The sequence below is a fragment of the Lonchura striata genome, chromosome 5, assembly GCF_050655825.1.
Source record: "Lonchura striata isolate lonStrDom1 chromosome 5, ASM5065582v1, whole genome shotgun sequence".
Lineage (NCBI taxonomy): Eukaryota > Metazoa > Chordata > Aves > Passeriformes > Estrildidae > Lonchura > Lonchura striata.
In genome coordinates, this window is record NC_140707.1 from 6,629,406 (window position 1) to 6,656,418 (window position 27,013).

The 27,013-nt window shown below is 51.3% G+C and overlaps 2 protein-coding genes across 2 annotated transcripts in view; one reads left to right on the forward strand and one right to left on the reverse strand.

Moving 5' to 3' along the window:
- LOC146767190 (uncharacterized) overlaps positions 1 to 27,013 on the forward strand; it is a 162,658-nt gene that overhangs the window by 110,316 nt on the left and 25,329 nt on the right. The window contains exon 2 of the mRNA XM_085581159.1: positions 21,446 to 21,729. Within this exon, the coding sequence (XP_085437285.1) occupies positions 21,446 to 21,729 (284 nt within the window). The remainder of the gene's footprint in view (positions 1 to 21,445; positions 21,730 to 27,013) is intronic.
- LOC144246409 (olfactory receptor 14J1-like) lies at positions 6,723 to 7,986 on the reverse strand. Its single transcript, XM_077783807.2, has one exon. The coding sequence runs from the start codon at positions 7,984 to 7,986 to the stop codon at positions 7,054 to 7,056; it is 933 nt and encodes a 310-aa protein (XP_077639933.2). The 3' UTR covers positions 6,723 to 7,053.

The following is a 27,013-nucleotide window of genomic DNA, read 5'->3' on the forward strand; positions in this document are numbered from 1 at the left end:
TGGGGCCCTACAAACAGCGCTCCAAAAGGAGCCCTTGGAGCTCTCCTGGGCCAGCGACTCCCTCTGAGTGGGGCCTCTCCGAGCCGGGAACTCTCCCGTTTGCTGCACTGGGGATCCCCAACAACGAGGGAGCCTGGGCGATCCCCCCACTCCTCCAGGCTCAACCCTTCCCTGCTGGGGAGATGCCAAAGCATCCCCAGGGAGCATTTCCCTGCCCTCAGGGGAATTTCTCACAGGTGCCTGTGCTGGGGAAATGTGGCAGAAATGCTGCTCCCTGAGGGGTCTGACTGCCTTGGATAGCTGAGCCAGTCAGACCTGTAAGTGAGGTTAAATCACAAGGTCTAAGTGAACTAAATGCTGCTAGGAGTTGTTATTTTGCAAAGTTGTTATGTTTAATATAAATTATAAGCTAAGTTGAAGATTGTTAAATTTTATTCCTCTATTTAATTGCAAAGTCATAGGTTTTAAGTTAGGCTAAATACTGTTAACCTCTGTTCTTCAGCTAAATTGTGAAGTTGAAGGTAGAAGTTAAAGTTAAGGTAGAAGTCCTGTTAGGTTTCAGCTGTGATAAGCTTTTGGGCCGTATTCCTTCCTATGGAAAAGAACTCTCCTTCTTGTCCAATGCCCTTGGGATTTCACCTCCAACATTGCCTACTGTGACAGACTGGAGGAGATTGTTGGCTGGAAACATTTTGGGGGGGGGGGAGGGGGGGGGAAGGAAGGGGCAGGTCCAGCCTTGCCCTGCCCTGGAACCCCAGCACTGCCCTGCCCTGGAACCCCAATCCCCCCAGAGCCTCTATCCCAGCCCAGCACTGTCTGCCAGTCCCTGGCACAGCACAGGCAATGCCCCACGGCCAACTCTGGAGCCCCAGCCCAGCTCCTGAGTGACCAAATGACCCCAAGTCCCACCTGGGGGAAGGGCCCAGGAAGACCAAGGGGTGTTTAAGGCTGACCACAAGGCAAGCACACATCTTGACCCTACCTCCTCTTGGAATTTCCATCTGAACATTGCTGGAATCCAGGACTTGGTAGTTCTGCATGTGCTTCTCTAAACCTTATTTGTCTTTCTCTCTTTCTGTGTCTTCAAACTCCCTCCTCTGGCAAATGTTAAGTTAAAATTGAACAAGCTTAGTGTTTGTGAAGTTCAATGGGCCAATGTAATGCTTTGAGAAGTGTTTTTTGTTGATTGAATGCCATATTAAAATGTTTGCCAAAGTTTCTCTGGCTTTCTAAAGTTCCCAGTAAAGGCTATTTGGTTGTTTAGAGCTCCTGAGAATCTCTTGTTGGTATTTCTCCAGTGCATCAAACTCAGGGTACACAAATTATTGTCAATCCTTTTAAATGTCTTCTCCAGATAGAGTTTTTTAGTGGATGGGGGTCAGGGCTTGTGTGTCCTGCTTGGCACAGCCCAGGCAGGGCTTTCACAGCCCCATCCCACACTCCATTTCCCAGCTGGAGCCGCTGGTGCCTCTGAGTTCTGCTGCCCCAGCCCCAGGGACGCTCTCCTTGTCTGCCCATTCCCCCAGGGCCTCTGGGCAGGGATGGCCTCAGTGGGGGCTGCTGACATCCTCAGCAACTTGGAGGCTGCTGCTGAATTTTACTGCTCCAGAGGCTTCTTCAGCCTTCAGCTCTTCAGTGCAGGAATTCAGTGCCCCAGGGCTCATTAACATTCAGAACACCTTAACAAGCTAAGCCTCTGGGAATAATTTGAATTAGGTTTTCAAATTCTTTGTGGTTGGTTAGGTGGATTCCATTAGTGTAGTTGAAATGAATGAATTTTATTTACACAGGGAGTGAGAAACCATTTTTTAGGTCCCATTTTGATTTTTTAGTTAATACATTGATATGTGCAATCTCCAATTGACACTGAATCCAAGTACCTCCCCATGCAATTGGAATAGATATGAAAATCAAGACCCTTTCTGGCTGACAATCCATCAGACTCTGTCCCTACCCCCACCCCACCATTTCCCCCATCCAAACCCTGGCACTCAGAGCAGCCTTGTGCAAATCTGAGCTCCCTCCAGCCCAGGCTGCACCTGCAGGTTTCAGCTCCTGGGCTCCAACTCCCACCTGCTTTCCTTGGAGAAGGAGCTGCCCCAGACACAGAGGGATGTTCATTTATTGCCAGCCAACAAAGCCAAGGGAAGGCACAGCTCCATCAAATGCAAAAGTCATTATTCTCCCTGGGTCTGCCCTGCCCCTGATCCCCACAGCCTGTCCTGTTTCCTTCATCCCTGCATTGCCAGGGACTTTCTGGGACAAGGGAGATCTGCTCTGGTGATGGAGGGAGCTCCATGTGCCACCACTGGAGTGGGAACCACAACTCATCAGGTTTGTGTCCTGTGGGGGTCAGGAACTGGTGAGACTCAGAGGCACAGAAAGGTTTCTCTTCATGGCCAACAGACCATAGTTGAAGAGGACACAGTTTAATAACAATCACGCTCCTCCCTGAGCTATGTGCAACATCCCAGCAGTGTCTTATGAGTCCACCATCCACAAGTGATTTCCACACTAAAACTGATTTTAGACAAACGTGGTTCTCTGATAGATATAAACACAGTTAAGTTGTTGCATCAGGATGCTCATCCTGGAGTGGGAGGAAACATCTCAAACAATTCCTGATTTGTAAGGCTGTCAGTGTTGGATGGAGAAGGGAGGTCAGGCTGCTTTTGGTGCTGAGGAAATGCTGAAACCAGCCTGACTGATTTCATCTCCTCCTGCCCTGGCTGATCTCCCCTCTTTCCCCTTCCACCCATTGGCTTTTGTCTCCCACCAGGCCCCCTGGTGAACAGCCTGGCTCTGTGTTCTTCATCCCCTCCTCGCTGGCACTGCCAGGCTGGGATGAGGAGCCCCTCAGCCTTTCCTGCTCCAGGCTGGACAAGCCCAGCTCCCTCAGCCTCTTCTCACAGCCCAAGGGCTCCAGCCCCACCTTGGAGGCCCTTCCCTAACCCTGCTCCAGCTGCCAGACATCTTTCCTGCCCTAGGGAACCCAACCCAGGCCACAGGGACCTGGATAATCCACGTCCTTTATGTCCTGGTCACACAGCCCTGGCCCCTTTTCCCCTTGTCAGGCTCGGGGGTGGATCCTGTGGAACATCCTTTGGTGGAGGCTGTGGCTCCAGGGGGACCGGGGGGATACCAGGGGACAGGGACCCTGCTGGGCATGAACAGCATTGGACTTGTTGGGAGAAACTGTGAGGGGGAGCTGGGACGGAGTGACCAACCCAGTGACCTCACAGAGCCCTGCTGGGATGTCACACAGCCCCTCTGGGATGTCACACAGCCCCTCTGGGATGTCACACAGCCCCTCTGGGATGTCACAGTCTGGTCTGTGTTGTCACAGCCCATTCTGTAATGTCACACAGCTGGTCTCTGATGTCACAGACAACTCTGTGATGTCATAGTCCGCTCTGTGATGTCAGACCTCTGCCCTATGATGTCACAGCCAGCTCTGATGTTACAGGGACAGTCTATGGTGCCATCACTGCTTGATGACCTCACATAACCCACTCTGTGATGTCACAGCCCACTCTGTGACCAATTGTTATCAGATGATAAATTGTCTCCACGAGGTGAGCTGACACCTGGAGCTTCTTCTCCAAAACCCAGGGCCTATGAAAACCACACAATGACCATTGGGTGAGAAGGGGAACTGGAAGTTCACCAGCCTCAGTGTCCTGCCAGCTCAGCCAGGCCCACGGGAACATTGGGGTCCACAACCACCAGGGACCACCAGAGAGACCCCCAGGACAGAGAAAGGCATGCAAAAGGGTAGGGGAAATATGTTAATTCTTTTGGGGAAATGATTATCACATGTGTGTTTAGTCCAGCACAATACATGAATATGTGTGCAAAATACAGAATATGAACGGAAACTTTCCTGTACTCAGCATGCTCGGCTTTGGGAGGAGCTATCCCCCATGCATCCGGCTGAATAAAGAATGCTGCTTCTTAATGCTGCACTGGTGTTAAGCAGTTTTCTATTTTACTGAATTTTTGGTAACACTCCCACTCCCAAGGAAAGCTCTGTCTCCTGCTGTTCACAAACAGAGAAGGGCTGGTGGCAGATGTGGGGGTCAGAGGCTGCCTGTGGCACAGTGACCATGAAATAATCAAGTTTTCAATGATCTGTGAAAGAAGGAGGGGCAGCAACAAAACTTCCACACTGGAATTAGGAAGGGCAGACTTTGGCCTGTTTAGGATGCTGTTTTAGGGAGTCTCGAATCAGGTACTGATTTTTTAAGGGAAACAGCCCTTAAAAACCAAGGGGTCCAGTAAGGATGGACACATTTCCAGAAAGTAATCTTAAGGGGGAAGGAGCAACTTGTCCCAGTGTGGCAAAAGATGAGCTGTTGAGGAAAATGACTGGCCTGGCTGCCCATGGAGCTTTTGTGGGAACTCAGGGGAAAAAAGGACTGGCAATGCATGAAGTGTTTAAGGATGTTGTTAGGTTATGAAGAAAGAAAAGGAGAGAGCTGAAAGCTTAGTTGGAAATTAACCAGGTAGCTTCTGTAAAAAGAATAAAAACTGTTTTTATAAAAACATGAATAGCAAAAGGAGGGAGAAGGAGAACCTCTACTCTTTATTGGAAGCAGTGCAGAACATAGTAACTAAAGATAAGGAAAGGGCCAGGCTACTTAACATCTTCTTTGTCTCGATTTTCGACATATGGACAGGTTGGCCTCAGGACAAGAGTTCTCCTGAGCTGGAAGAGGGACACAAGGAGAAAGACAGACCCCTGTAATCCAGGAGGAAGCAGCTGCTGACCTGCTGAGCCACACAGATGCTCAAAGGTGCATGGGATCAGATGGGATCCATCCTAGGGGGATGAGGGACCTGGTGGATGAGCTCCCCAAGCTGCTCCCTATCATTTACCATCAGTCCTGGCTCACCAGGGAGGTCCCAGAGCACTGGAGGTGCCAGTGTGAGCCCATCCCCAAGAAGGGCTGGAAGGAGGATCTGGGGAGCTCCAGGCCTGTCAGCCTGACCTTGGTGCCTGGAAAGGTGATGGAACAGATCACCTTGAGAGCCACCACAGGGCACCCACAGGATGGCCGAGGGGTCACAGCCAGCCAGAGTGGATTTAAGAGGGGCAGGTCCTGCCTGAGCAACCTGATCTCCTTTTATAACCAGGTGACCCACTTGTGGATGTGGGCAAGGCTGTGGATGTGTCCATCTGGACTTCAGCAAAGCCATGGACACTGTCTGTGACAGCATTCCCTGGAAAAGCTGCAGCCCACGGCTTGGGCAGGTTCCCTCCTGGCTGGGAGATGGAAGAGCTGGCTGGAGGCTGGGCCCAGAGAGGGGTGGGGATGGTGCTGCACCCAGCTGGTGTCCAGTCCCTGGTGCTGTCCCCCAGGGATCTGTGTTGGGCCCAGTCCTGTTTGACATCTTCACCGATGATCTGGGTGAGGGGATTGAGCCCACCATCCCCAAATTTGCAGATGACACCAACTTGGGTGTGAGTGTGGATCTGCTGGAGGGCAGGACAAGAAGACACAGCCTTCAGCTGCACCAGAGGAGGTTTAGGCTGGACAAGAGGAAGAAGTTCTTCACAGAAAGGGTGAGTGGGCATTGGAATGGGCAGGCCAGGGGGGAGGTGGCAGAGTCACTGTCCCTCTCCAGTGGCACTCAGTGGCATGGTCTGGGTGACAAGTCCGTATTAGGGCATTGGTTAGACTTGGTGATCCCAAAGGTCTTTTCCAGACTATTTGATTCTGTCATTCTGTGATGATTGGGACACTCTGGGGCCATTGTGACACTGCAGGTCCTCGTGGAACTAAGAGGACACTGTGCAGCCCCATAGAACCAGGGCTCCATTGTGGTGCTCTGGGGCCAAATGGAACCAGGGAGTCCCCGTGACACTGGGTCCTGGTGGAACCACAGAGGCCATTGTGACACTGCGGGGCCGCGTGTGACCAAGGGGTTTCACCACTCTGACACTGCCAAACCAAGGAGAGCATTGGGAGAATCCAGGGCCCAGTGGGACCAAGGGGCCCTTCTGACACTGCGGGGCCTCATGGAACCAAGGGGCCACTGTGACACTCTGGGGCCTCAGGGAATCTGGAAGGCCCTTGTGACACTGTGTGGCCTCGTGGAAACAAGGAGTCCATTGTGACACTGAGGGGACTTGTGGAAGCACAGAGAGCATTGTGACAGTGGGACCTCATGTGACCATGGGGCCTTTGTGACACCCTGGGGCCCCATGGAACCAAGGGGCCACTGTGAAACTGCGGCACCAACGAGAACATTGTGACACTGTGAACCCCATGGAGCCAAGGAGTCCATTGTCACATTTTGGGGCCCCATGGAACCAAGGAGACCAGTGTGACAGTGCAGGGCCTGGTGAATCCAAAGGGACATGGTGACACTGAGGGGCCCCTTGGAACCAAGGACATCTTGGCAGATGAAACCAAGGTGGATCTGCTGGAGGGTAGGAGGGCTCTGCACAGGGCCCTGGACAGGCTGGATCCAGAGCCCAAATCCAGCAAGGTGAGGTTTAACAAGTCCAAGTTCCGGGTCCTGCACTTTGGGCACAACAACCCCTGCAGCGCTACAGGCTGGGGACAGAGTGGCTGGACAGCAGCCAGGCAGAAAGGGACCTGCAGGGACTGATGGACAGCAGGCTGGACATGAACCAGCAGAGTGCCCAGGTGGCCAAGAAGGCCAATGGCTCCTGGCCTGGATCAGGAATGGTGTGGCCAGCAGGACCAGAGCTGCTGTGCCAGCACTGATCTGCCCCAGCTCTACACACAGACATTGCTGCTGCAGCTCCAGAGAATGCAGCAAAAGGGCATCTCTGCAGAAAACTCTGCTGGGAGATAATTTAGTTCCTTAAATCCACCAAGAGTTCAACCCCTCATTGACACAGTTTGCGGGCACAGGGAAGGTGGAGGTAAACAAAATGAGAAATGGCACAAACAATGATACTTTTTTGTGGGCAATCTGAAAAACCTAAAACAAAGTAAAAAAGCACCTCTATAATGAAACCAACAATTTGTATCAAAGATTACTTTTATTACAAGTGATTTGCAGAAATTGGCCAGCTATTTAATGTTTCTGAAACCATCCAGTCATCAGTCTCCTCACTGCAGTCTTGAGCTCCTGGTTCCTCAGGCTGTAGAGGAGGGGGTTCAGGGCTGGAGGCACCACCGAGTACAGAACTGACAGGGACAGATCCAGGGATGGGGAGGACTTTGAGGGAGGCTTCAGGTAGGCAAATACACCAGTGCTGACAAACAGAGAGACCACGGCCAGGTGAGGGAGGCAGGTGGAAAAGGCTTTGTGCCGTCCCTGCTCAGAGGGGATCCTCAGCACAGCCCTGAAGATCTGCACATAGGAGAAAATAATGAACACAGAACAACACAATGACAAACTACCAGTAGCCACAAGAAGCCCAAGTTCCCTGAGATAAAACTTGGAGCAGGAGAGCTTGAGGATCTGTGGGATTTCACAGAAGAACTGGCCCAGGACATTGCCATGGCACAGAGGCAGGGAAAATGTATTGGCTGTGTGTAGCACAGCACTGAGAAAGGCACTGGCCCAGGCAGCTGCTGCCATGTGGGCACAAGCTCTGCTGCCCAGGAGGGTCCCGTAGTGCAGGGGTTTGCAGATGGACACGTAGCGGTCGTAGCACATGATGGTCAGGAGATAGAACTCTGCTGAGAGGAAGAACAGAAAGAAAAAAACTTGTGCAGCACATCCTGCGTAGGAGATGTTCCAGGTGTCCCAGAGGGAATTGTGCATGGCTTTGGGGACAGTGGTGCAGATGGAGCCCAGGTCACTGAGGGCCAGGTTGAGCAGGAAGAAGAACATGGGCGTGTGCAGGTGGTGGCCGCAGGCTACGGCGCTGATGATGAGGCCGTTGCCCAGGAGGGCAGCCAGGGAGATGCCCAGGAAGAGGCAGAAGTGCAGGAGCTGCAGCTGCCGCGTGTCTGCCAGTGCCAGCAGGAGGAAGTGGCTGATGGAGCTGCTGTTGGACATTTGCTGTGGCTGCACATGGGCACCTGTTCATGGAGAAAGGACAGGGACAAGTCAGGAGAGGCTGCTTGGAGCCAGACCTGGGCCATTCCCTGTAGCCTGTCCTGCTGGGACTCACCCACCCTTGTTCCTGCTCTGGGAAAACCTTTGGTTGCAATCAAAGCACAATCTCACTTCCAGATCACACTGGGATAAAGCATACCCTGCCCAGAGCAGAGGGATCCCTGAGTGTCTCACCCTCTCCAAAGGTCTCTGGGCAAGGTCTCAGCACCCCCTTGTGCCAAGGACACTCACGGCTCCCTTGGCCAACCCAGCAGCATTTCCTCACCTGTGGCAGCTCTGCACTTCCCTGCGGGACATTCAGGGAGCTCCCAGAGGCTCTGGTACAGATCTGCACCCAGGAGGGCAGCTCAGAGCTGGAAAGGGCACAGGAAGGAGATCCCTGGCTGTGCCCATGATGGGATCTCAGGGAGGGGCTCAGCTCATTCCCCTTTCCCATGGACTGCTTTATCCTCAGCCCCAGAGGTCCCAGGGAAGCTTGGACACCCCATTCCCATGGACACCCCTGCGTGGCAGGAATGGCAAGGGCAGTGTCTGACTCAGCTGCTGCAAATGCCAGAGCCTCCCTGAGAGCCCAGATAACAGTAACAATACATGGGGAGTGCAGAAATAAGAGAAGATGTTGTGGGGCTGTGCCTGAGAGGGCAGGGCAGAGACAGCCGGGCACTCAGGACAGTGTTGCCGTGCCCAGCTGTGCCTGGCACCTCCCACACACCAACAGTGCCCTCCTGCCCCAGCTCTGCCCTGCTCAGCCCCCTCTGCTTCCCTGAGCATCTCCCTGGGCCTGGACATCCCCTCCTGAGAGGTGCCTTGTCCCTGCCAGCACTCACAGAGCCCATCCCACCCTGTGTGCCCTCGGCCCGGCCCTACAGAAACCTGCCTGTGTGCAGGGCCCTGGCTGGGGCAGGCTCTGTGTGCAGCTGGGCAAGGGCAGCTCAGGAGAGCCCTGCTGGGCCCTGCAGAGGTGATGCTGCTGCTGCCCAGGGCTGAGGAGTGGCTGAAGGCCCTTTGGGAGGCTCCCAGCAGAGACACTGACCACCCAAAGTCACAGTTCTGGAGTCTCTGTCCAAACATTCATTGGTGATCCTGTGTGTCCCTTTCAACTCAGAATGTTCTGTGATTCTGGGATTACAATTCCTGTTCTGCTTCTCTCATCCCCCTGTTGTCTATAATCAAAAGAGAAAAAAATCCCTTGCAACAGTGTTAGAGGAGTAAAGTAAGAACCAGACTTTTATTGGAAGCTTCCAAGTGTCCCTGTTGGAATGGGGCACACCCAGCCCCTGATTTCAATAATTTATTAAGGTTGATTATTTAGGATATTTAACAGGAACATCCAATGGCAGATTCAGTACCCAGTTACACACCCCTGGCTCAACCCACTGGAGTAAGTCCAAAGCCTTTTTTGTCCCAGTTTTTGTTATCACTGCTCACATTCAAAAGCCAAAATATTCTTGTGGGTTCTTTCCCTGATAAAAAGACTATGTAGCACTTTAAAAATGTATTTAGACAGGTTATAGTTCTAAAATCTAAGACAAGATAAGGAAAGGTACTAGAGTTAATTAAGGACTATAATTACATTAAGTATAGAATAGTAGTTAAATAGAGTTAATTAAGAGTCTAATAGAGTTAGGTAAGGATTATAATTTTATAACTAAATAACAGTAATTTACAGAACTATGAATATATGAAAAATATATGAAAAGCAAAAATATTTTTGTCATCATCCCAAATTTCCCACCCTGCTCCAAGCAGAAAATTGAAAACACTCTCAGGAAAGCTCCTGACCTTTACAGCAATCCCAGGCTTACCTTCTTTGGGAAGTGTCCTCCGGAGCTGTGCCCAGGCTGGTCTGGAGCTGGGAGCAGCCCTGCCCCAGCCAGCCCCTCTCAGCAGCAGCACCTGCCCTGCTCAGGGTGGCTCCTTCTCCCCACAGCTCCTGGCCAGCGCTGGGAGCAGCTCCAGGGCCGGCTGAGAGCTGTCCCTGGCAGGCAGCAGAGTCCCTGGCCCAGCACAGCGCCCTGGGCTGCAGGACCCTGCTCTGCAGGACAGCCCAGGGCACCCCTGGCTGCTCTGCACAGGAGATGAGCAGAGAATGCACTCACAGGGTCTGTGGGCATTGGCATGTTCCAGCTTTAGGAGATCTCTCCAGGAGCTGCCTCTGCATTGTCCTGCAGCCAGAGGTTCCTGTGCCAAGGGCTGGCAGTGATTCTGCCCCAGGCACTTCTCAGCCCCTTCCCAGCCCTGACTGATTGAAGCTCTCTGTGCCTCTGTGCTGTGCCCGGGCTGGCTGCAGGCAGTGCCCCAGCCCTGCTGGGCTGGCAGAAGAGCTGCTCAGCAAGAGAAATGTGCTTTTGAAGCTCTGCTTGGTTGCCAGGATCACCCTCTGTGCCAGGAGCCCAGCACAGCTCAGCAGCACAGACACAGCACAAGGACTTTAATGACCCTCTGGGGCTTTGTGCTCAGCCCTGAACATCAGGCCCTGAGAGGGAGCTGCAGAAACCTCTCCAGAACTCCAAGTCAGAATCCAACTCCAAAGTTTCTTGGACTTTTAATGGGTCCCACTGAGGGACACGACTGAGAAAGTGTCCCCAGGCCCCAGGCAGAGCAGAGAACTGGAGGCACTGATGCCAGGTGGGGACAAAGAGAAGCCAAGTCTTGGTGCCCTGGGGCACAGCAGGGTCTGTGCCACCAAGGGCTGTGAGGAGACACCTTGTCCTGAGGCCCTGGGGCCTCCTGGCACAGCCCCAGCCAGGCTGGGCACTGTCAGCCCCTGGTCCTGCCTTCAGCATCCCCCCCTAGCCCACATCCCAGTGGGGTCAAGGATCTCCTGGAAGGAGTCCCTGGGGAGTCTTGGTCAGGAATGGCTCTGGGGGCTCCTTCATGCTCCCAGGGACTGCAAGTTTTTTAAAGGACTTTGGCTTTTGCTTTTGACTTGGAGTTACTGAGAGCTTTCTGCAATTATGGCCTCCAATATTCTGCTGTAATTAGTCCCTGGAGAGGCTTTGTCAGGAACAACACTCAGTGGGACTCATTAATTCTTCAAGGTACTTCAGTTATTTTAAGGTATTTCGTGATTCCCTTTTGATACAGACTCTGTGAGAGGTTTGTGCAATCATGACCTCCAATTATCTGCTTTAATGAGTCCCTTGAGAGCATTATACTGACACGCAGGGGGCTCATTAATACTTCGAGATACTCAAGGTTTTTAAGGTACTTTGGATTTTCCTTTCCACACTGAGTCTCTGAGAGTTTTTTGTGCCATCCTGGCCTCCAATTCTCTCCTCCAAGGAGTCCATGAGGAGCCTGTGTTAGGTATGGACCTCAGTGGGTCCCATTAATGCCTTGTGACACTTTGGGTGTTTCCTCTGACTCTGACTCCGGGAAAGGTTTGTGCAATCTCCTCTCAGGCCCTGAGGTTCCAGGGCTCAGCTCCAAATGCACCACGGGGCTCCTTAGGATCAAGCAAGTTCTAACAAACCATGGCTCTGCCTTGATTTCTCTCTTGTCTAGGGCAGTTCATCAGGAAGTTCCTTTAGATGTTTTGGTTCACCAGTTTGAGATTTCTCGGTCAATGCATTAGTTAGTGTGGTTGGTTCAGTGCTGGTTAATTACCAGTACATTCACTAGAATATACTTACGAATTTCCTGCTCTAAGATCGGATTAGGAGAAAGGCAAAGTGGACTAAAATATTAAGAGGATAAAGAAAAGTTTGTTAACAATAACTAAAAGAAAGAGTAATAAAGATCAGAACAAAACTTTCAGAACAGCTCTCCTCCTCTTCATGCAACCACTTCTTCCTTAGTGACCATTTAAAGAGTCAAAACCTCAAATTTTAAGTCAGTTTACCACGTCTAGGATAGTCTTTCTTCAGTTCACTTAGGGAGAGAAGTTCCTCTTCTTAATGTTATGGAGACTTCTCCACAAGAAACCGTTTATCTTATGGCTTTTCATTTCCATGAATAACAGCTACCTGGAAAGATCTGCAATCATTATGTCCATGCCATTTTTTCACAGTTTTCCCACAGCTGTGTTTAGAGGCCATGTCAATTTATGGGGTATTAGTTTAAAGATCAGCTGTTTAAGAGCAAAAGTTCTCTTCATCTCTTTCTGAAATCATCTCTGGGAACAGAGATCTTCTCATGCTGAGGGCACAGGGTCTCATCACTCTACTCTTTGGCTGTTCAAACTTCTCATGGGATCACAGCTACTGCAACATTTGCTTACTTTAGCATGGAGGCCTTTGCTGAACTAGTCATCTCCCCATACTTTTCAATGCCTTATAGAGAAAAGGAGAGTCTGATGTATCAATGACATCCTTCTCCACAGCTTTAGCAGAGGATTTCAGCCCCAAGATCAAGGCATCCCCTCATCCCTCCTATCTGGGACTCACCTTCCCCTTCAGTTACCTTAGTGTCTTCATGTTGCTCTTCTGTGTGCCTGCCCTGTGTCCTTTTCTCTCACTGGAGGGAGGATGGCAGCAGTGGAAGGGTCAATATCTCCCCTTGGCCTGCAGACGGTTCCATGACCCTGGCCGGACTCGGTGGCCAATTCTAATTTTGGCCATGGTTCCTGAACATGAAGACCAGTTCTTTTCCATAGGAATGAAGGAACAGAGCCCCACTGTTTTAGGGGAAGAAGAGGCCTGACCACCAGAGGACAAGGGCAGCCAGAGCTGCCAGATTTTATTCTGAGAGATGCCCTTGAATATAGGGCATGTTTTAGGCAGAATGTCAGTATTAGCTATGGGCATCTGAAAAGATGGAGAGTTCTTTTCCATAGCAAGAAATGCACAGATCCCCAGTGCTCCAGGAGCTGATGAGAGGCAGCCCTTGACATCCCAACATCAGCCAGACCTGTCAGGTGGCCCCTGGCAGGCCAAGCCAGTCAGACCTGCTCCATGTTCCCTCAGTTCCATGGGGCCCCACAGTGTCCCAATGGTCCCTTGCTTCCAGGAGGACCTGAGGTGTCACAATGCCCCCTTGGTGACAACCAGGCCCTGAAGGGTCAGAATGGTCTCCATGGTTCCATCAGGCCCCACAGAGTCATAATGGTCTCTGGGTCCATGAAGCCCCACGGTGTCACCATGGCCCCTTGGTTCCATGGGCTCCAGTGGTGCCACAATGATCCCCTTGGTTCCATGAGGTGCCCACAGTGTCACAGTGATCTCTATGGGAAGGAAAGAACCGAGCCCCAGTGTGGCAGGGGCAGCCAGCAGAAGCCAAGGCCAGCTAGATTTGTCAGTACTGTCAGATTTTGTCTGGGAGGAACCCTTGGATATAGGGAATTTTAGAGTTGGAATCCCAATTTCAGACATGAACACTTGGAGGAGAAGGGCTGTTCTTTGCATGGGAAGAAAAGTACAGAACAATGGTGTTTGAGGGGCAGATGAAAGGTGGCCACCAGAGCCCTAAGGCAGCCAGACCTCTCTGTTCTGGTAGCTTTTGTCTGGAAGCAACTCTTGGATATAGGGAATTTGGGAAGTGGAACTGCAAGTATGGCCATTTCTGTGTAGATAAGAAAGACGGTTCTTTTCCATAGGAAGGAAAGAACAGAGCTCCAGTGTTTCAAAAGCAGGTGAGAGGCAGCCCATGTGTTTCAGAAGAGACCAACGGCAGCCAGACCTTTCTGTCCTGGCTGCTTTCACTTGGGAGCATCCTTGAATGTACAGAGTTTTGGACGTGGAATCCCAGTTTTGGCCATGGGCACCTAGACAGGATGAATTATTTTTTCCTATAAGAAAAAGAAGTGTGAAGTCCAAGTGTCCTGGAAGATGATGAGAGGTGGCCCCCATTAGGCCAAGCCAGCCATACCTTGGCACCTTTCATCTAGGGGCTATCCTTGGACACAGGGCATTTTAGAGGGCAAATCTCAATTTTGGCTGTGGGCACCTGGACAGGAAGAAGAGTTCTTTTCATGAGGAAGTAAAGCACAGAGTCTGAATGTTTCAGAGGCACATGAGTGCCAGGCCTCAGAAGCCAAGGCCAGCCAGACATGTCTCTGACCTATCTTAGCAGCTTTTGTCTGGGAGCTATCATTGGATATAGGAAATTCTGGAGGCAGATCCCAAATGTCATCCATGGGTGCATAGTTGAGATGGATGATTTCTTCCCATAAGAAAGAAAAGCACATGGTCCAAGAGTTTCAAAGGCAGATGAGAGATGGTCCCCAGGTGGCCAAGGCAGCCAGACCTGTCTCTCCTGGCAGATTTCATCTAAAAACAATCCTTGCAGTATAAGAAAATTTGGAGAAGGAATCCTGGTTTTGGCCCTGGGTCCCTGGAAGAGCAGGACAGTTCTCTCCCATAGAAAGGAAAGTCCAGAGACCCAGTGCTTCAGGGGCAGATGAGAACCACCCCTTGACATGCCAAGGTCAGCCAGACCTGTCAGGTGGTCCCCAGGAGGCCCAGCCAGCCAGACCCGTTCCATGTTCCCTTGGTTCTGTGGGACCCCACAGTGTCACAATGGTCTCCTTGGTTCCATGAAGCCCTGGAGTGTCACAATGTTCCCCTTGCTTCTGCAGTGTCACAATGGCCCTGTGCTTCCATGAGGCCTTGGAATGTCACAATGGCTTCGTGGTTCCACAGAGCCCTGATGTGTCACAATGGCCCCTCAGCTCCATGTGCCCTCGCTGTGTCACAACGGCTCCTCTGTGACACTGCAGCTGCACAAGATCACCATGGACCCTTGGTTCCTTGGGGTCTCTGAGTTCACAATGGTCTCCTTGATTCCATGAGTCAGCCCAGTGTCACCATGGCCCCTTGGTTCCATGAGGTTCTGCAGTGTCACCATGGTCGCTGTCAGAGGCTGGATGAGATCCATGTCCCGTGACACCTTGGGATGCTCGGAATGCCCGTGTGGGGCCGGGGGCGGGTCAGGCCTTGGTTTGTGGTGGGACAGAGCCCCGCCCCCAGCCTGGCCTGGCAGAGCTGTCAATCACACAGCAGGGGCAGTGCTGATTGGCTGAGCTGTCAACCAATCACACACCAGCAGCTGGTGCCTACCCTGACTCTGATTGGTCAATCACCTGGCAGTCCCACCCCAGGGGCGGGCCCATGGAGGCCCAGGGGGTTAAAAGCCGGAGCACGAGGCCAGCCCATGGTCTGGATCCTGCCTTATCCTGGGGTTCCTCTGTTAGTGACACTGAAACCCCAGCAATTGGTGCCTGTGTGAGTGTCTTTCTATAGATCTTCTGCCTTTCTGATGTTTTCTGTTTCTTCTCCTTCTAATTCTCTTTAGCTGGAACATTTTTGGATAAATTAGTATCTTAAGGGTTAAAGGTTTTTAGGTAAAGTGGAGTAACTTAACCAAGTTAATGCTATGATAAGAGTTTTATGTTGAAGTGGATGTTGTATGAAACCCTTTGCTCAAGCTCTTTGATTGTCTATATTTTGCCAGTAAATTTTTGTGTCATTTTGACCTCTTAGCTCTGTTGGTTAGAGCACAGTGCTGGTATCACAGAAGATGTGGTTTCATTCCCTGTGTGGGCCATTCACTTAAGAGGTGGACTTGACAATCCTGGTGGGTCTCTTCCCACCAAGAATATTCTTTACATCTGGCCATGATGAGAATATCTGGTTGGTGTTTTGAAATGTAAATTTTAAGGAATTTAGAGATTTTAGAGGAGCTAAGACTTTAGTTAGAGATAAGCCATACTAGAGTTAATTAAAATAAATGAGTAGGCCTTGATGAAGTTAAGAGTTAGTAGTTAACTATTAATTGATTGCTTGTCAGCACAATGTTTAATTAGATGGATTTATAATGAAGAATATAGAAACTGACAAATAGGTTTTAGGAACATAAGACAGTTGTGGGGCTCCTCTGTTCTGAAACCAATTGAAGACAAGGAATGGGAGTTTTCGCAAGAGTTAATTTGTCATATTTGCATTAAAAAGGTAGAAAGGTCACAACAAGGAAGACTTCATTTACTTCCTCATTTTGGGACCCCTCCCCATGAAAGGGACCACCGACCCATTTCAAGGAACAAACTACACATACTTAATAGCTTTTGGAGTGATTAGCATACGAAGCGGGGAATGGGATGTACCAAAATTATGAATATGTATTTGTATTTTGTGTATTCAATACTTGTATAGATAAAAGGACTCTGTAATCACTTGGAAGCTGTGGTGTGTATTTGGGAGCTATCCCGCATACTGCCCGGCGTCAAATAAACATACACTTTCTAACTTTATACTGTTAGTTTTTGTCTGTCACAGTTGGATATCGGTACTAGATCAACATCCTTATTTTTTTAATAAATCAGTTTCTCCTGTGTACCAAACTAAAGTAAAGGAACCTTTGGTGACCCCCAGCATTTCAGTGTTCTGGGGTTTTACAGCCCTGCAGACTCACAATGGCCTCTTGTGTCCATGAGGCCCCACAGTGTCACCCTGGCCCCTTGGTTCCATGAGGATCTGCAGGGTCACACAGGTTTGTGACATTTGTCCTTGCTGCCCCTCACATCCCCCTGCCCCACAAACAGCCCCGAGCCACCCGTGAGGGACAGGCCCTGCTGTGCCAGGCTGGGCTCAGGGCTTGGCCTTTCTGCTTCCCCCAGCCAGCCCAGGCCTTGCTCAGCATTGCAGTTCCCTGCTCTGAGCCTTGGGCTCCCTGCAATCCTGGCCTCAAGGATCTGCTCTCACCAGTCTCTGAGAGCCTTTGGCAGTCTCTGTCCTCAGTGGGGCCCAGTGATGCTCCAAGGGACTTGGAATTTTGCTTCTGACTCCTTGAGCAGCTTCTTCAGCCTTCTCTCAGTGCTTGAGGGTCCTGGACGGGGGCTCAAATCCACCATGGGGATCAGTAAAATACAGAAAGCCCTCAGGGCTGCTTTGCCTTCATTCAATTGTCTGCAAATCCCCAGGGCTTGTGCAGCTGATTTGAGCCAGTTTGGGGTTCTCTTAAGGAAGAAGATTTCCAAGTGCTCCTCATGACCTTTTTTTCTTCAATCAAAGGATATTTTTTATTATTTCCCTGTTCAGAGAAGAGCTGATAGAAGCATTCCCCGGGTGATCTTGACACTGAAATTCTCCTTAGGAGGTCTAGGCATGTACAAGAATGAGCCCCGTGAGGGCTGACCCTGTTTGGACAAGCTGCTCCTCACCCCCAGCCTCACCATGTCTGACATCGCCCATCTGGCACTGACATCCCTGTGCCCTGCAGCAGAACCTTGTCCCTGAGCTCTGCAGCTCCATGTCCCAGCCCATTGCACTGTGTCCCACCTGCTCTCCTCAGGGCTCTGCCTACACACAGGTCCAGGAGAAGTTTTGCTCTTGGGAAAGAAAGAATGGAAAAGCCTGAGCAGGTTTCCTAAACAACAAACCCCACTCAGGAACCACCTGCTCAGTACAGGCTGCCTGGAATGGTGTCACCTTTCTACAAGGGACAGTGTGACCAGAAATGATCTCTGGAAGCAGAATTCTCTGAGTCTCCCAGATGAATTCTCTGTCCTGGTCCTTTCCCTGGATCCATGTTGCAGATGGAAGCTGCTGGGGCCATCCTCACTTTAACCTCTCTTCGGAATGCACACAGATGTTCCCAGGTGCATTAAGCAGAATTTCCCCAATGTTTCTATAAATCTTTTGTGTCCCCCATGGAATGAAGGGGCCATTTTGGCACTGAGGGGGTGACGTGGAAGCAAGGAGTCAATTGTGACCCTGGGGTCCCATGGAACCAAGGGGCCATGGTGACACAGCATGGCCACGTGGATCCAGTGGTCCATTGTGACACTGTGGATCCAAGGAGACCATGGAGACACCCCCAGAACCTCATGGAACCAAGGAGTCCATGGTGACCCAGCGGGGCTGCATGGAGCCAAGGGTCCATGGTGACACTGCCCATCCAAGGAGGCCATTTGGACACTGTGGAAGCTCATGGAGCGAGGTGGCCATTGTGGCACTGAAGAACTTCATAACACCAAATATCCATGGCGACACAGCAGGACATCATGGAACCCAGGAACCGCTGTTGGCAGTGCGGAAACTCATGGAACCAGGGGCCGTGGTAGCACTGCAGAACCAACACAGCTGCTGCACCTTGTCCCCTGTCCTGCAGAGCTCCTTGGGAGGCACGGCAGGAGCAGCACCCTGGGAGCCTCAGGAATGCCCCTCTGGGATCCATGGCACACACTCCCAGGGGCTGGAATTGCAGTTCCCAGCCAGGAAAAGATGTTCCTGCCCTTGAAGGCAAAGCTCTTATGGAAGGGCCAGAAGACAAGCTGAGCAAGATCTTAGAGTGACATTTCACTGCCAGCATTCATAACTTCCCCCATGGTTGTTGTAGCTCATGGATTTGGAATGAAATCAGGGCAGGGTCTTTGGTGGGAGCTGCCCTGGGTCAAGGGAGACACTGAGAGAGAAACAGAGCAGGTAAAGAAGACAGGAGAGAAAGGAGGTGTTTTGGTTTGGAAAGACAGTTGTCTGCTAAGAAAGGCAGGAGCCTCCACTGGAATGGAAAAATGTAGACTCTTTTTTTCTGAATTGTTATACATTTGAAATTAAGGGGGGCTCTCATGTAAAAATATGGGAGCAGGAATAACAGTTTTTTATTAGGGAGGAAAATAAAAAGATAAACATAAATTGCAGTAAACTAAAACAACACTTTCAGAGTCAGAATACAACCTGACACACTGTTGGACAGGGTGTTGGCCGCAGTCCAATTGGAATTGTGGCTGCAGCCCTCCTGGTGTGTTTCTGTTGGAGAAGTGATCCTGTAGAAAAGGGATTCTTCTTCTGAAGAGGCAGTGGAAGAGGCAGCTGTTCCTCTGGGAAATCCAGCACAGAGAAAGCTGTGTTGGTGGGCCAGAATCTCAAGACTAGATGCAGGTAGGAATGCTTGGCTCCTCCCTCTGGGCAGAACATCTCACAATGGGATGTTACAGTTCTTATCAGTCATGCTGTGACATTCAATAGCCCATTATCAGCAGATGTCTCCCCTGAGGGAGGATTGATTGTGGAAGAGATAAGGAAAAACTGCCCACTTAACACAGGACAACTGCCATACAGATGGCAAATAGAACACATCTTACTTTTCAGTCTGGGACAGGAGGACACAAACAAAATCAGCTGAGAAGGCAGCACTCTGAAAAGCAAACCAGAACTGACAGAAAATGAATGGGACAGAAATCAGTAATTCTGAAAGTTTTATTTATTATAAAAATAAATCGCACCCAGCCATCCCCACACAATCCTGATCCCACAACCTCAAATTTGGATCTCACTTCTCCTGATCTCCTTCCAACCCCATCTCACCCTGGAGGCTGAGGAATCAAGTAATTTTGGCACTGGACTGAGGTGGGAACCAGCCATTTTGAGGTGGGTTGTAGCTAGTTTGGGGTAAGACTGTGGGGCTTCCTGGGGGATTGAGTCATTTTGAGGTGAAAGAGCAGCCCTCCTTGGATTTTGGAGTGCAAAGATATGGAGAATACTCCCATATATCCCCCAAGAACCCACAAATCCTCCAGAATATGTTCCCAAACAGTAAATTCCACCTCAAATACCTCTTAATTGGTGGGACTTTTGACATCTCTGGTCAATAATAATTTTAGTCATTTTTCATGTGTTTCTAAGTGAAAAAGAGAAATCAGAAGAAAATTAGGGCCAGACCAAAACCAGAGACCCCTTGAGCATCCCCGGGGCACTAGACAAAACAAACTCAGCAGAAATTAAACTTAACCCTACACAAAATGCCTTGAGGAAGATTTGCTCTTCCCACAAGACACTTTTGATGGAAATGCAAATAAATCCCAAACATTAATGAACCAACAACAGAAGCAAATCTGTGGCAATTCCAAATTTCATCAGTTCCAGCACAGCTCCAACTCAGATGCTGGTGGTTCTAAAAAAAGAAACGTGGAAATCTGGCCCAATACAGATTATTAAAAGGAAGGGAAAGGTCTGTGTAGCTGTCACAAAGGTGACAGGGACCAAGAAAATAATGCTTCTCCCCCCAAGCCTGTGAATTCGAGAGTTATTTGGGATTTAGCTACTTGACCTGGGCTTCTTGTAGGACTTTTGGCAGCCTTGTGTTTCTCACCTTGGGGTGAATGATCCTTGTCAGTCTCGCTGCTATAATTTGCTCCCTTTCTTCCAGTGATTTTAACAAAATTAAGAGAGACATGGAAAGAAAGGGAAAAAGGGAGAGACAGCCAGGGAGTGACAGGGACAGAGCTCTCCCCTGGGACAGGGCAAGTGTGTCATTGTCCCCTGTGTGTGTGGCCTTCCCAGGGGTTTTACACAGGAGCCAGTTTGGGTAAGGGGGGTGGTGTTCACCCCCCACCCCAAGCAGGGATTGCCTCACTGTTTCCGGTTACAGTGTCAGATGTAACCAAAAGTGTTTTTAGTCACCATCTCCATAAACTGTTATCAACAGGTGGGGCAGTGTTCTTTATCTCTTCCATGGCTCAGCCCTGATAACGCCCTCCAGGGGCCATCTTCTGTTAATGGGCCATTGAGTGTCACTGCAGCACTGATAAAATTACATCATCCCATTGTGGGATGCTCCGCCCAGGGGGAGGAACCAAGCATTCCTGCCTGGATATAATCTCACCATTTGCAACACCACGATCACCTTGCCTGCTGCATTCCCAGAGGACCAGAGCTCCATAACCACCACCGAACTTTCAGAGGAAGACCAGACCCTTCTAGAGGATCACAGCTTTGACAGAATCACGTTCATCACTCCAGCTGGACTGCAGCCACCATTTCATCAGACTGCTACCACCACACTGACTATCGGGGTGTCAGGTTATATCCTGACTCTGTCAGATTAAGCCAGTGTTTATCATTGCCGTGATCTTAATTTTCTTATTAAATTGTCATTCTGGCTTAGACTCTCCCTGGTTTGCCTTGAAACCAGTACAAAACTCACTGTGCTTATCCCTTGTTTTCCTCCCAAAACAGATTTTCCCGTCCCCAACCCTTTGCCAGATGAAAAGGGCTATGAGGAAGAGGAAGATGCCCTGGGACACTGAGGCAGGTGAGGAGGAAGTCAGTGCCCCTTTCTCCCTCTCTCCTGCTCCATCTCCCAGCCCAGCATGGCCCCCAGCTGCAGGACAGCCCCGCTGCCGGTGCCCTCCTGCCGGGGACGCACTGGGGGGATCTCCTTGCCCTTCCCTGTGGCACGGAGGCAAATCCCATCCTCTCCTTGTCCTTCCTACCCCAGAGAAGGAGCTGCGGATGGAGACCAGGAAAGACAAATCCCTGCAGCAGAACCTCATGGAAGAAGCCTTTTTGAGCAACTCCACAGCGCAGGAATCCAACAGGGAGGAAAATCCCTGGAGATCCCACAGGAGGAAGGTCTGCAAGCCCAGCCCAGGATGCTCTGAGGAGGAAAGACCCACCCTGGGCCAGGAAGGTGGGCAGAGCTTCAGCCAGAGCTCAGAGCTGGTGGTGCCTGAGAAGCTTCCTGATGGGGAGAAGCCCTACAGGTGCTTGGAGTGTGGGAATAGCTTCAGGCAGAGCAACAGTCTGAAACGACACCTGATGATCCACACCGGGGAATGGGCCTACGAGTGTGGGGAGTGTGGGAAGGGCTTCAGCTGCAAATCCCACCTTGTCAGGCACTTACACATCCACACTAGGGAGAGGCCCTACAAGTGTGCAGAGTGTGGGAAGCTATTCAGCTGGAGCTCCGACCTCATCACCCACCAATGCATCCACACTGGGGAGAGGCCCTACGAGTGTCCCCAGTGTGGGAAGAGCTTCACCCGGAGCTCTCACTTGACCAGACACCAACGGAGCCACCAGTAAAGGGAAGTCCTGAAAATTCCCCAGCTGCAGGAAGAGCTTTGTGCACTGCTCCAGCTTCATCCCCCATTGGAAGACCACGTTGGGAAGAGCCCTGGTGATCCATGTTCCCTGTGATCCATGCTGGGAAGACACCTGTCACTTTTCCTGCCCCTACCAATGGCCTGATATGGGATTGAAGGACATGAGGGTCTGGCCATGGCCCTGTCACTACATTCACTCCCACCTCAGGTCATTGCCAGGGACAGCAAAGAGACTCTCTCTCTCTCTTTCCCTGAGGAGAAGGGTTTCCTTTACATGCAGGAGGAAACACGTGGCCAGGAAGATACAATTGATGGTGATGTAGTTTTCCCTGTAACTAGTTTTTCTTATCCCTTCTGTTGTCAATATTTTTTCTGTTTCTGTTTGTTCCTTATTTTGTTGCTGTTCCCAGTAAATTGTTCTTATCCCAGCTAGGGATCTTTCCCTTTTTTCCCTCAATGGAAGGTGAGAGGGCAACGAGTGCCAGCGGGGTTTTAGTGGGAGCAGGAAATTGAGAAATGCCATTCCTGAGCCCCGGCCTGTGGAAACCGAGCATCCCAGCTGGTGCCAGCCCTGGTGGCCATGGCAGCAGCCTTGGGAGCGGGTCCCTGGCTGGGGCTGAGGGAACCTCTTCACTCTGGTGCCCAGGGACAGGAGTGGAGGGAGCGGCTGCAGCTGAGTCGGGGCAGGCTGGGGTTGGATCTCAGGAAAAGGTTTTTGCCCAGAGGCTGCTGAGGCACTGCCCAGGCTCCCCAGAGAAGGGTCCCAGCTCCAGGGCTCTCTGAGCTCCAGCAGCGTTTGGACAGCGCTGCCAGGCCCAGGCTGGCAGTGTTGGGGTGTCCTGTGCAGGGCCAGCACTTGGACTCGAGGATCCTGATGGGTCCCTCCCAGCTCAGCCAATTCTGTGGTTCTGGATCCCATGAGCCTGGGGATGGGAGTGCCAATGGTTGCCATGGCAACGGGCTCCAGGCCTGAGCTGGTGTCCATGGCAACCACCCCTGGCATGGGGTCTCCATGGAGCTGCCCAGGGACTGACCATAGCAACAGGGGCTGGGGATGGTTGCCATGGAAACTGACCATAGCAACAGGGGCTGGGGATGGTTGCCATGGAAACTGACCATAGCAACAGGGTTTCCTGGTGATGGTTGCCATGGAAACTGACCATAGCAACAGGGGCTGGGGATGGTTGCCATGGAAACTGACCATAGAAAAAGGGTTTCCGTGTGATGGTTGCCATGGAAACTGACCATAGCAACAGGGTTTCCTGGTGATGGTTGCCTCCTTAGAATGAGATTTGTCACTGGACCTCAGAGGGGTTCCATGGGGACTTTCCAAGAGTCTCCAGTCTGTTCAAGAGCTGGAATGTCACACACAGAGACAGGGGCTCCATGGAGCCCTCCCAAGGGTTTATGGGGATGACAAAGAGCCGTGTGGTCAGAGGCATTCACAGCCATTCCATGGTGACTTCCCAGGGCACCTTGGGCTGCAAAGGCACCTATCTGTCACAGACACTCACGGGGGCTCCACAGTGACATCCCAGGTGTCCCCAGGCTGCCAAAGAGCCAGGATGTCACACACACTCCTGTCATGTGCAGAGTGGGAGCTTCAGGCAAAAGCTTTATTGCTTTATTGGAGAAACTCCTGCTGAGTCATGAGATGGAGACACCTAGCAGCCACCATGGGTTCTAAAAGCCCTGAAGAGCCTCCTGACTTCTAAAATTCCTTTTAAGAGAAGAGACTGGGAGTGACTGGATCCAATCCCGGCCCCAGAATTTGTCAAAGGTTAATGAATAAACGATTGGATGGGTAGAATTGAACAATCTGTCAATGCAATTGGTCCCACAGGATTAATGATGGAATACCAGATATATTTACATAAATACAATCTGATCATGATTAGACAATAAGCTCTTAACCAGAGTTATTTACTCCACAGTCCAGAAGCTACAACACCTATAGGATATTCTGCTCTATGAAGCAATTTTGAAGTCAGCAGGGCCTTGCTGGAGTGGTTTGAGCCCATTGCAGGCAGAGCCTCCTGCTCCAGCAGGAACTGCCTTTCCTGTGCCAGGAGCAGGGCAGGTCCCGCTGCAGGAACAGCCCCAGGCCAGCCCCAGCACAGGGAAGGCCTCGGGCACAAGGGCAGAGTGCCATGCTGGGAGCTGTGCCAGGGACAGCCCGAGGCACCAAAGGCACCTTGGCAGCAGCAGCTGCTTGCAGGGCATGGCCAGAAGCCTCCCTTGCAATCCGGCCTGGTGGCCAGCGCTGCAGAGCTGCTGCCTCAGGGCTCATTTCTGGCTGGGCTCTGAAAAGCCACTTCTGCTCCAGGAGCCTGACTGGGAAGCCATTGGCCCAGCACCTTGGGGACAAGATATTAACAACAAAACTCTTCATGCCAGCAGAGACAAGGCAGGGGCAGAGGAAAGGGGAGAGCCAGGCCCAGGTGACAGGGCTGCCATGGTGATGGCTGTGAGGTCACTGCCCTGCAGCAGCCTGGCTGCCCTCAGCAGACATTCTGGCCAGAAGTGTTGTGAGGGCACCCAGCACATCCAAGAACCCACACAACAGGAATTCCATCCTTGGGGAGGGGATTTCACTGGGTCAGGTTGCACACACTCCCTGATTTTGGAGCATTCCTGGGATGGGAAATCCACTTCTCTGGAAAAACAGTTGCCGTTTTGTGCCACTCTCATCACTGTAAAATATTTCCTCCTTCTAACAAATTTAAATCCACTCTCATTCAGTTTAGAGATATTGACCATTGTTCTGTCACTGCTAGACTTGGGAGAAAATAACTTTGATAACTATTTTTCCATTTTCACAGATCCTGGGGAGGACCCAAATATCTCCCAAGATGGGGTTTGAAAGCTTCATCACATAACGAGCAGGTAGAGGCTGCAGGCTCTGGGTTCAGTTGTATGCAGACTGAGGACAGAACAGGAGTAGCCTGGGAAGGATTGAAGGGTGGTTCCACAGATCCTGGAGTTTCATTTCATTGTATAAAACAGCCAGAGAAAGAAATAATGGCACCAAAGGTGTAGAGTGCCCCTGCCCAATGAGGTGGGAATTCTACCCAGACACAGCATCTGGCGAGAGCGTGACTTAAAGAAGTTTCCACCCCTCCACGCTGTGGGGTGTGCCCTTGAAAGCCCGGGAAAAGACACTCCACCCTATCTGATCAAATGAGGAATGGCCCCAGAATGTTCTTCGTTTTCTCTACCCTTATTGGCTTAAATTGTGCTGCAATGTCCCCACTGTAGTTTTTTCCATTGATTGTCCTCCTCAATCCACCCCTTTGCAGTCTCCCACTCCTCTTAATATTGGACCTTGATCCTAAACTCCACCCCTACCCTGTAATATAAAAGTCTTGACCTTACCACCTCGTTTCTTGTGTATGTCCCTGGGAAAATGAAGAATCCTCAGTTTTCTAAACCAAGACCTGTCCTGTTGCCATTCTTTCTCTGTTGGTCATTGGTGTCTGCCTGAGGTCTGAGACTCTGGGGCCTGGGGCAGTTGTTGTGCCCTTTGCTGCGGCGGAACACAACAGTGCTTTCCTCCCTATGGAAAAAAGAACCGTCCTTATCTATGCAGAAATTGTGGGAATTGGGCTTCCAACTCCCGAATTCCCTATATCCAAGTGTTGCTTTCAGACAAAAGCTACCAGGAAAGAGAGGTCTGTCTGCCCTTGGCCCCTGGTGGCCGCCTTTCATCTGCCCCTCTAACGCTGGTGTTCCATGCTTTCCTTCCTATGGAAAGAACCATCCTCCTCCAAGTGTCCATGTCTAAAATTGGGATTCCACCTATAAAATTCCCTATATCCAAGGGTTGCTCCCAGACAAAATCTGCCAGTACCATCAAGCCTGGCTGGCCTTGGCCTCTGGTGGCTGCCCCTGCCACACTGGGGCTCGGTTTCTTCCTTCCCATGGAGATCACTGTGACACTGTGGGCACCTCATGGAACCAAGGGGATCATTGTGGCACCACGGGAGCCCATGGAACCGAGGGGCCATGGTGACACCATGGGGCTTCATGGACCCAGAGACCATTATGACTCTGTGGGGCCTGATGGAACCATGGAGACCATTCCGACCCTTCAGGGCCTGGTGTCACCAAGGGGATATTGTGACACCTCAGGGCCTCCTGGAAGCAAGGGACCATTTGGACACAGTGGGGCCCCATGGAAGTGAGGGAACATGGAACAGGTCTGGCTGGCTTGGCCTGCCAAGGGCCACCTGACGGGTCTGGCTGACCTTGAGATGTCAAGGGCTGGCTCTCATCAGCTCCTGGAGCAAAGGGTCTCCCTGCTTTCCTTGCTATGGAAAAGAACTGTCCCTCTCTTAACATTACCATTGTCAAAATTGGTACTCTCCATAAAAAATTTCCTATATGCAAGGTATCTTGCAGAAAAAAACCTGCCAGTTCTGGCTGGCCATGTCCTCTGGTGATCATCTCTCATCCAGCCGGGGAAACACTGGGGCTCTGTTCCTCTATTCCTATGGAAAAGAACGGGGTCTTCATGTCCAGGGACCATGGCCAAAATTAGAATTTGGCCTCCCACATTCTGTATATTCAAGGATTTCTCCCAGAAAAAAGTAGACAGGCCAGACAGCTCAGGGTGGTCCTATGCCCTGATAATTTTTTTAGACTATGAGCTGAATGTTTTCATTTGAAAACACCTTGGAGAGGGCCCAGAGATCTCCCAAGAGGGATTTTGAGGCCTCAGGCACATGACCACTACATATGGACAAAGGAGCTCTGTGCTCTGTGCTGCTGTGGTGGTTTTGCAACACAGAAGTGATGTCCTGAGAGAAGCTGCTAGCAGTTTCCTCCATGTCCAACAAAAACCAATCAGTAATTAGCTCTGAGAGCTGACAGTCTGTTAAAGCACTAAGGAAGCTGCAGACGCCTCTGTGCAGACACAAGTTACAGATGAGAAAGCCTGGCTGGGTCTCTCTCCCTTCTGGCCCCACAGAGGTGCCAAGGCCGGCCCAGCCCCGTCTCGGCCGTGGGGCCGGGCGGCTCCTGCCGTGGGGCCGGGCCCCTTCCCAGGGAGCCGCCAGGCGCCATCGGCTGCCGGGCAGGGCAGGGGAGGCCGCGGGGCCGAGGCCGGGCCGTGGCTGCGGGTGCTGACATCTGGCCCTGCCGAGCCCTGCCCCGCCGCCAGCCCGGGCCCGGCCAGGATCCGCCGGGCCCCAGGAGCAGCCCCGG

Coding starts and splice junctions, on each gene's coding strand:
- LOC144246409 (XM_077783807.2), bottom strand. CDS start 7,986: ATGTCCAACAGCAGCTCCATCAGCCACTTCCTCCTGCTGGCACTGGCA.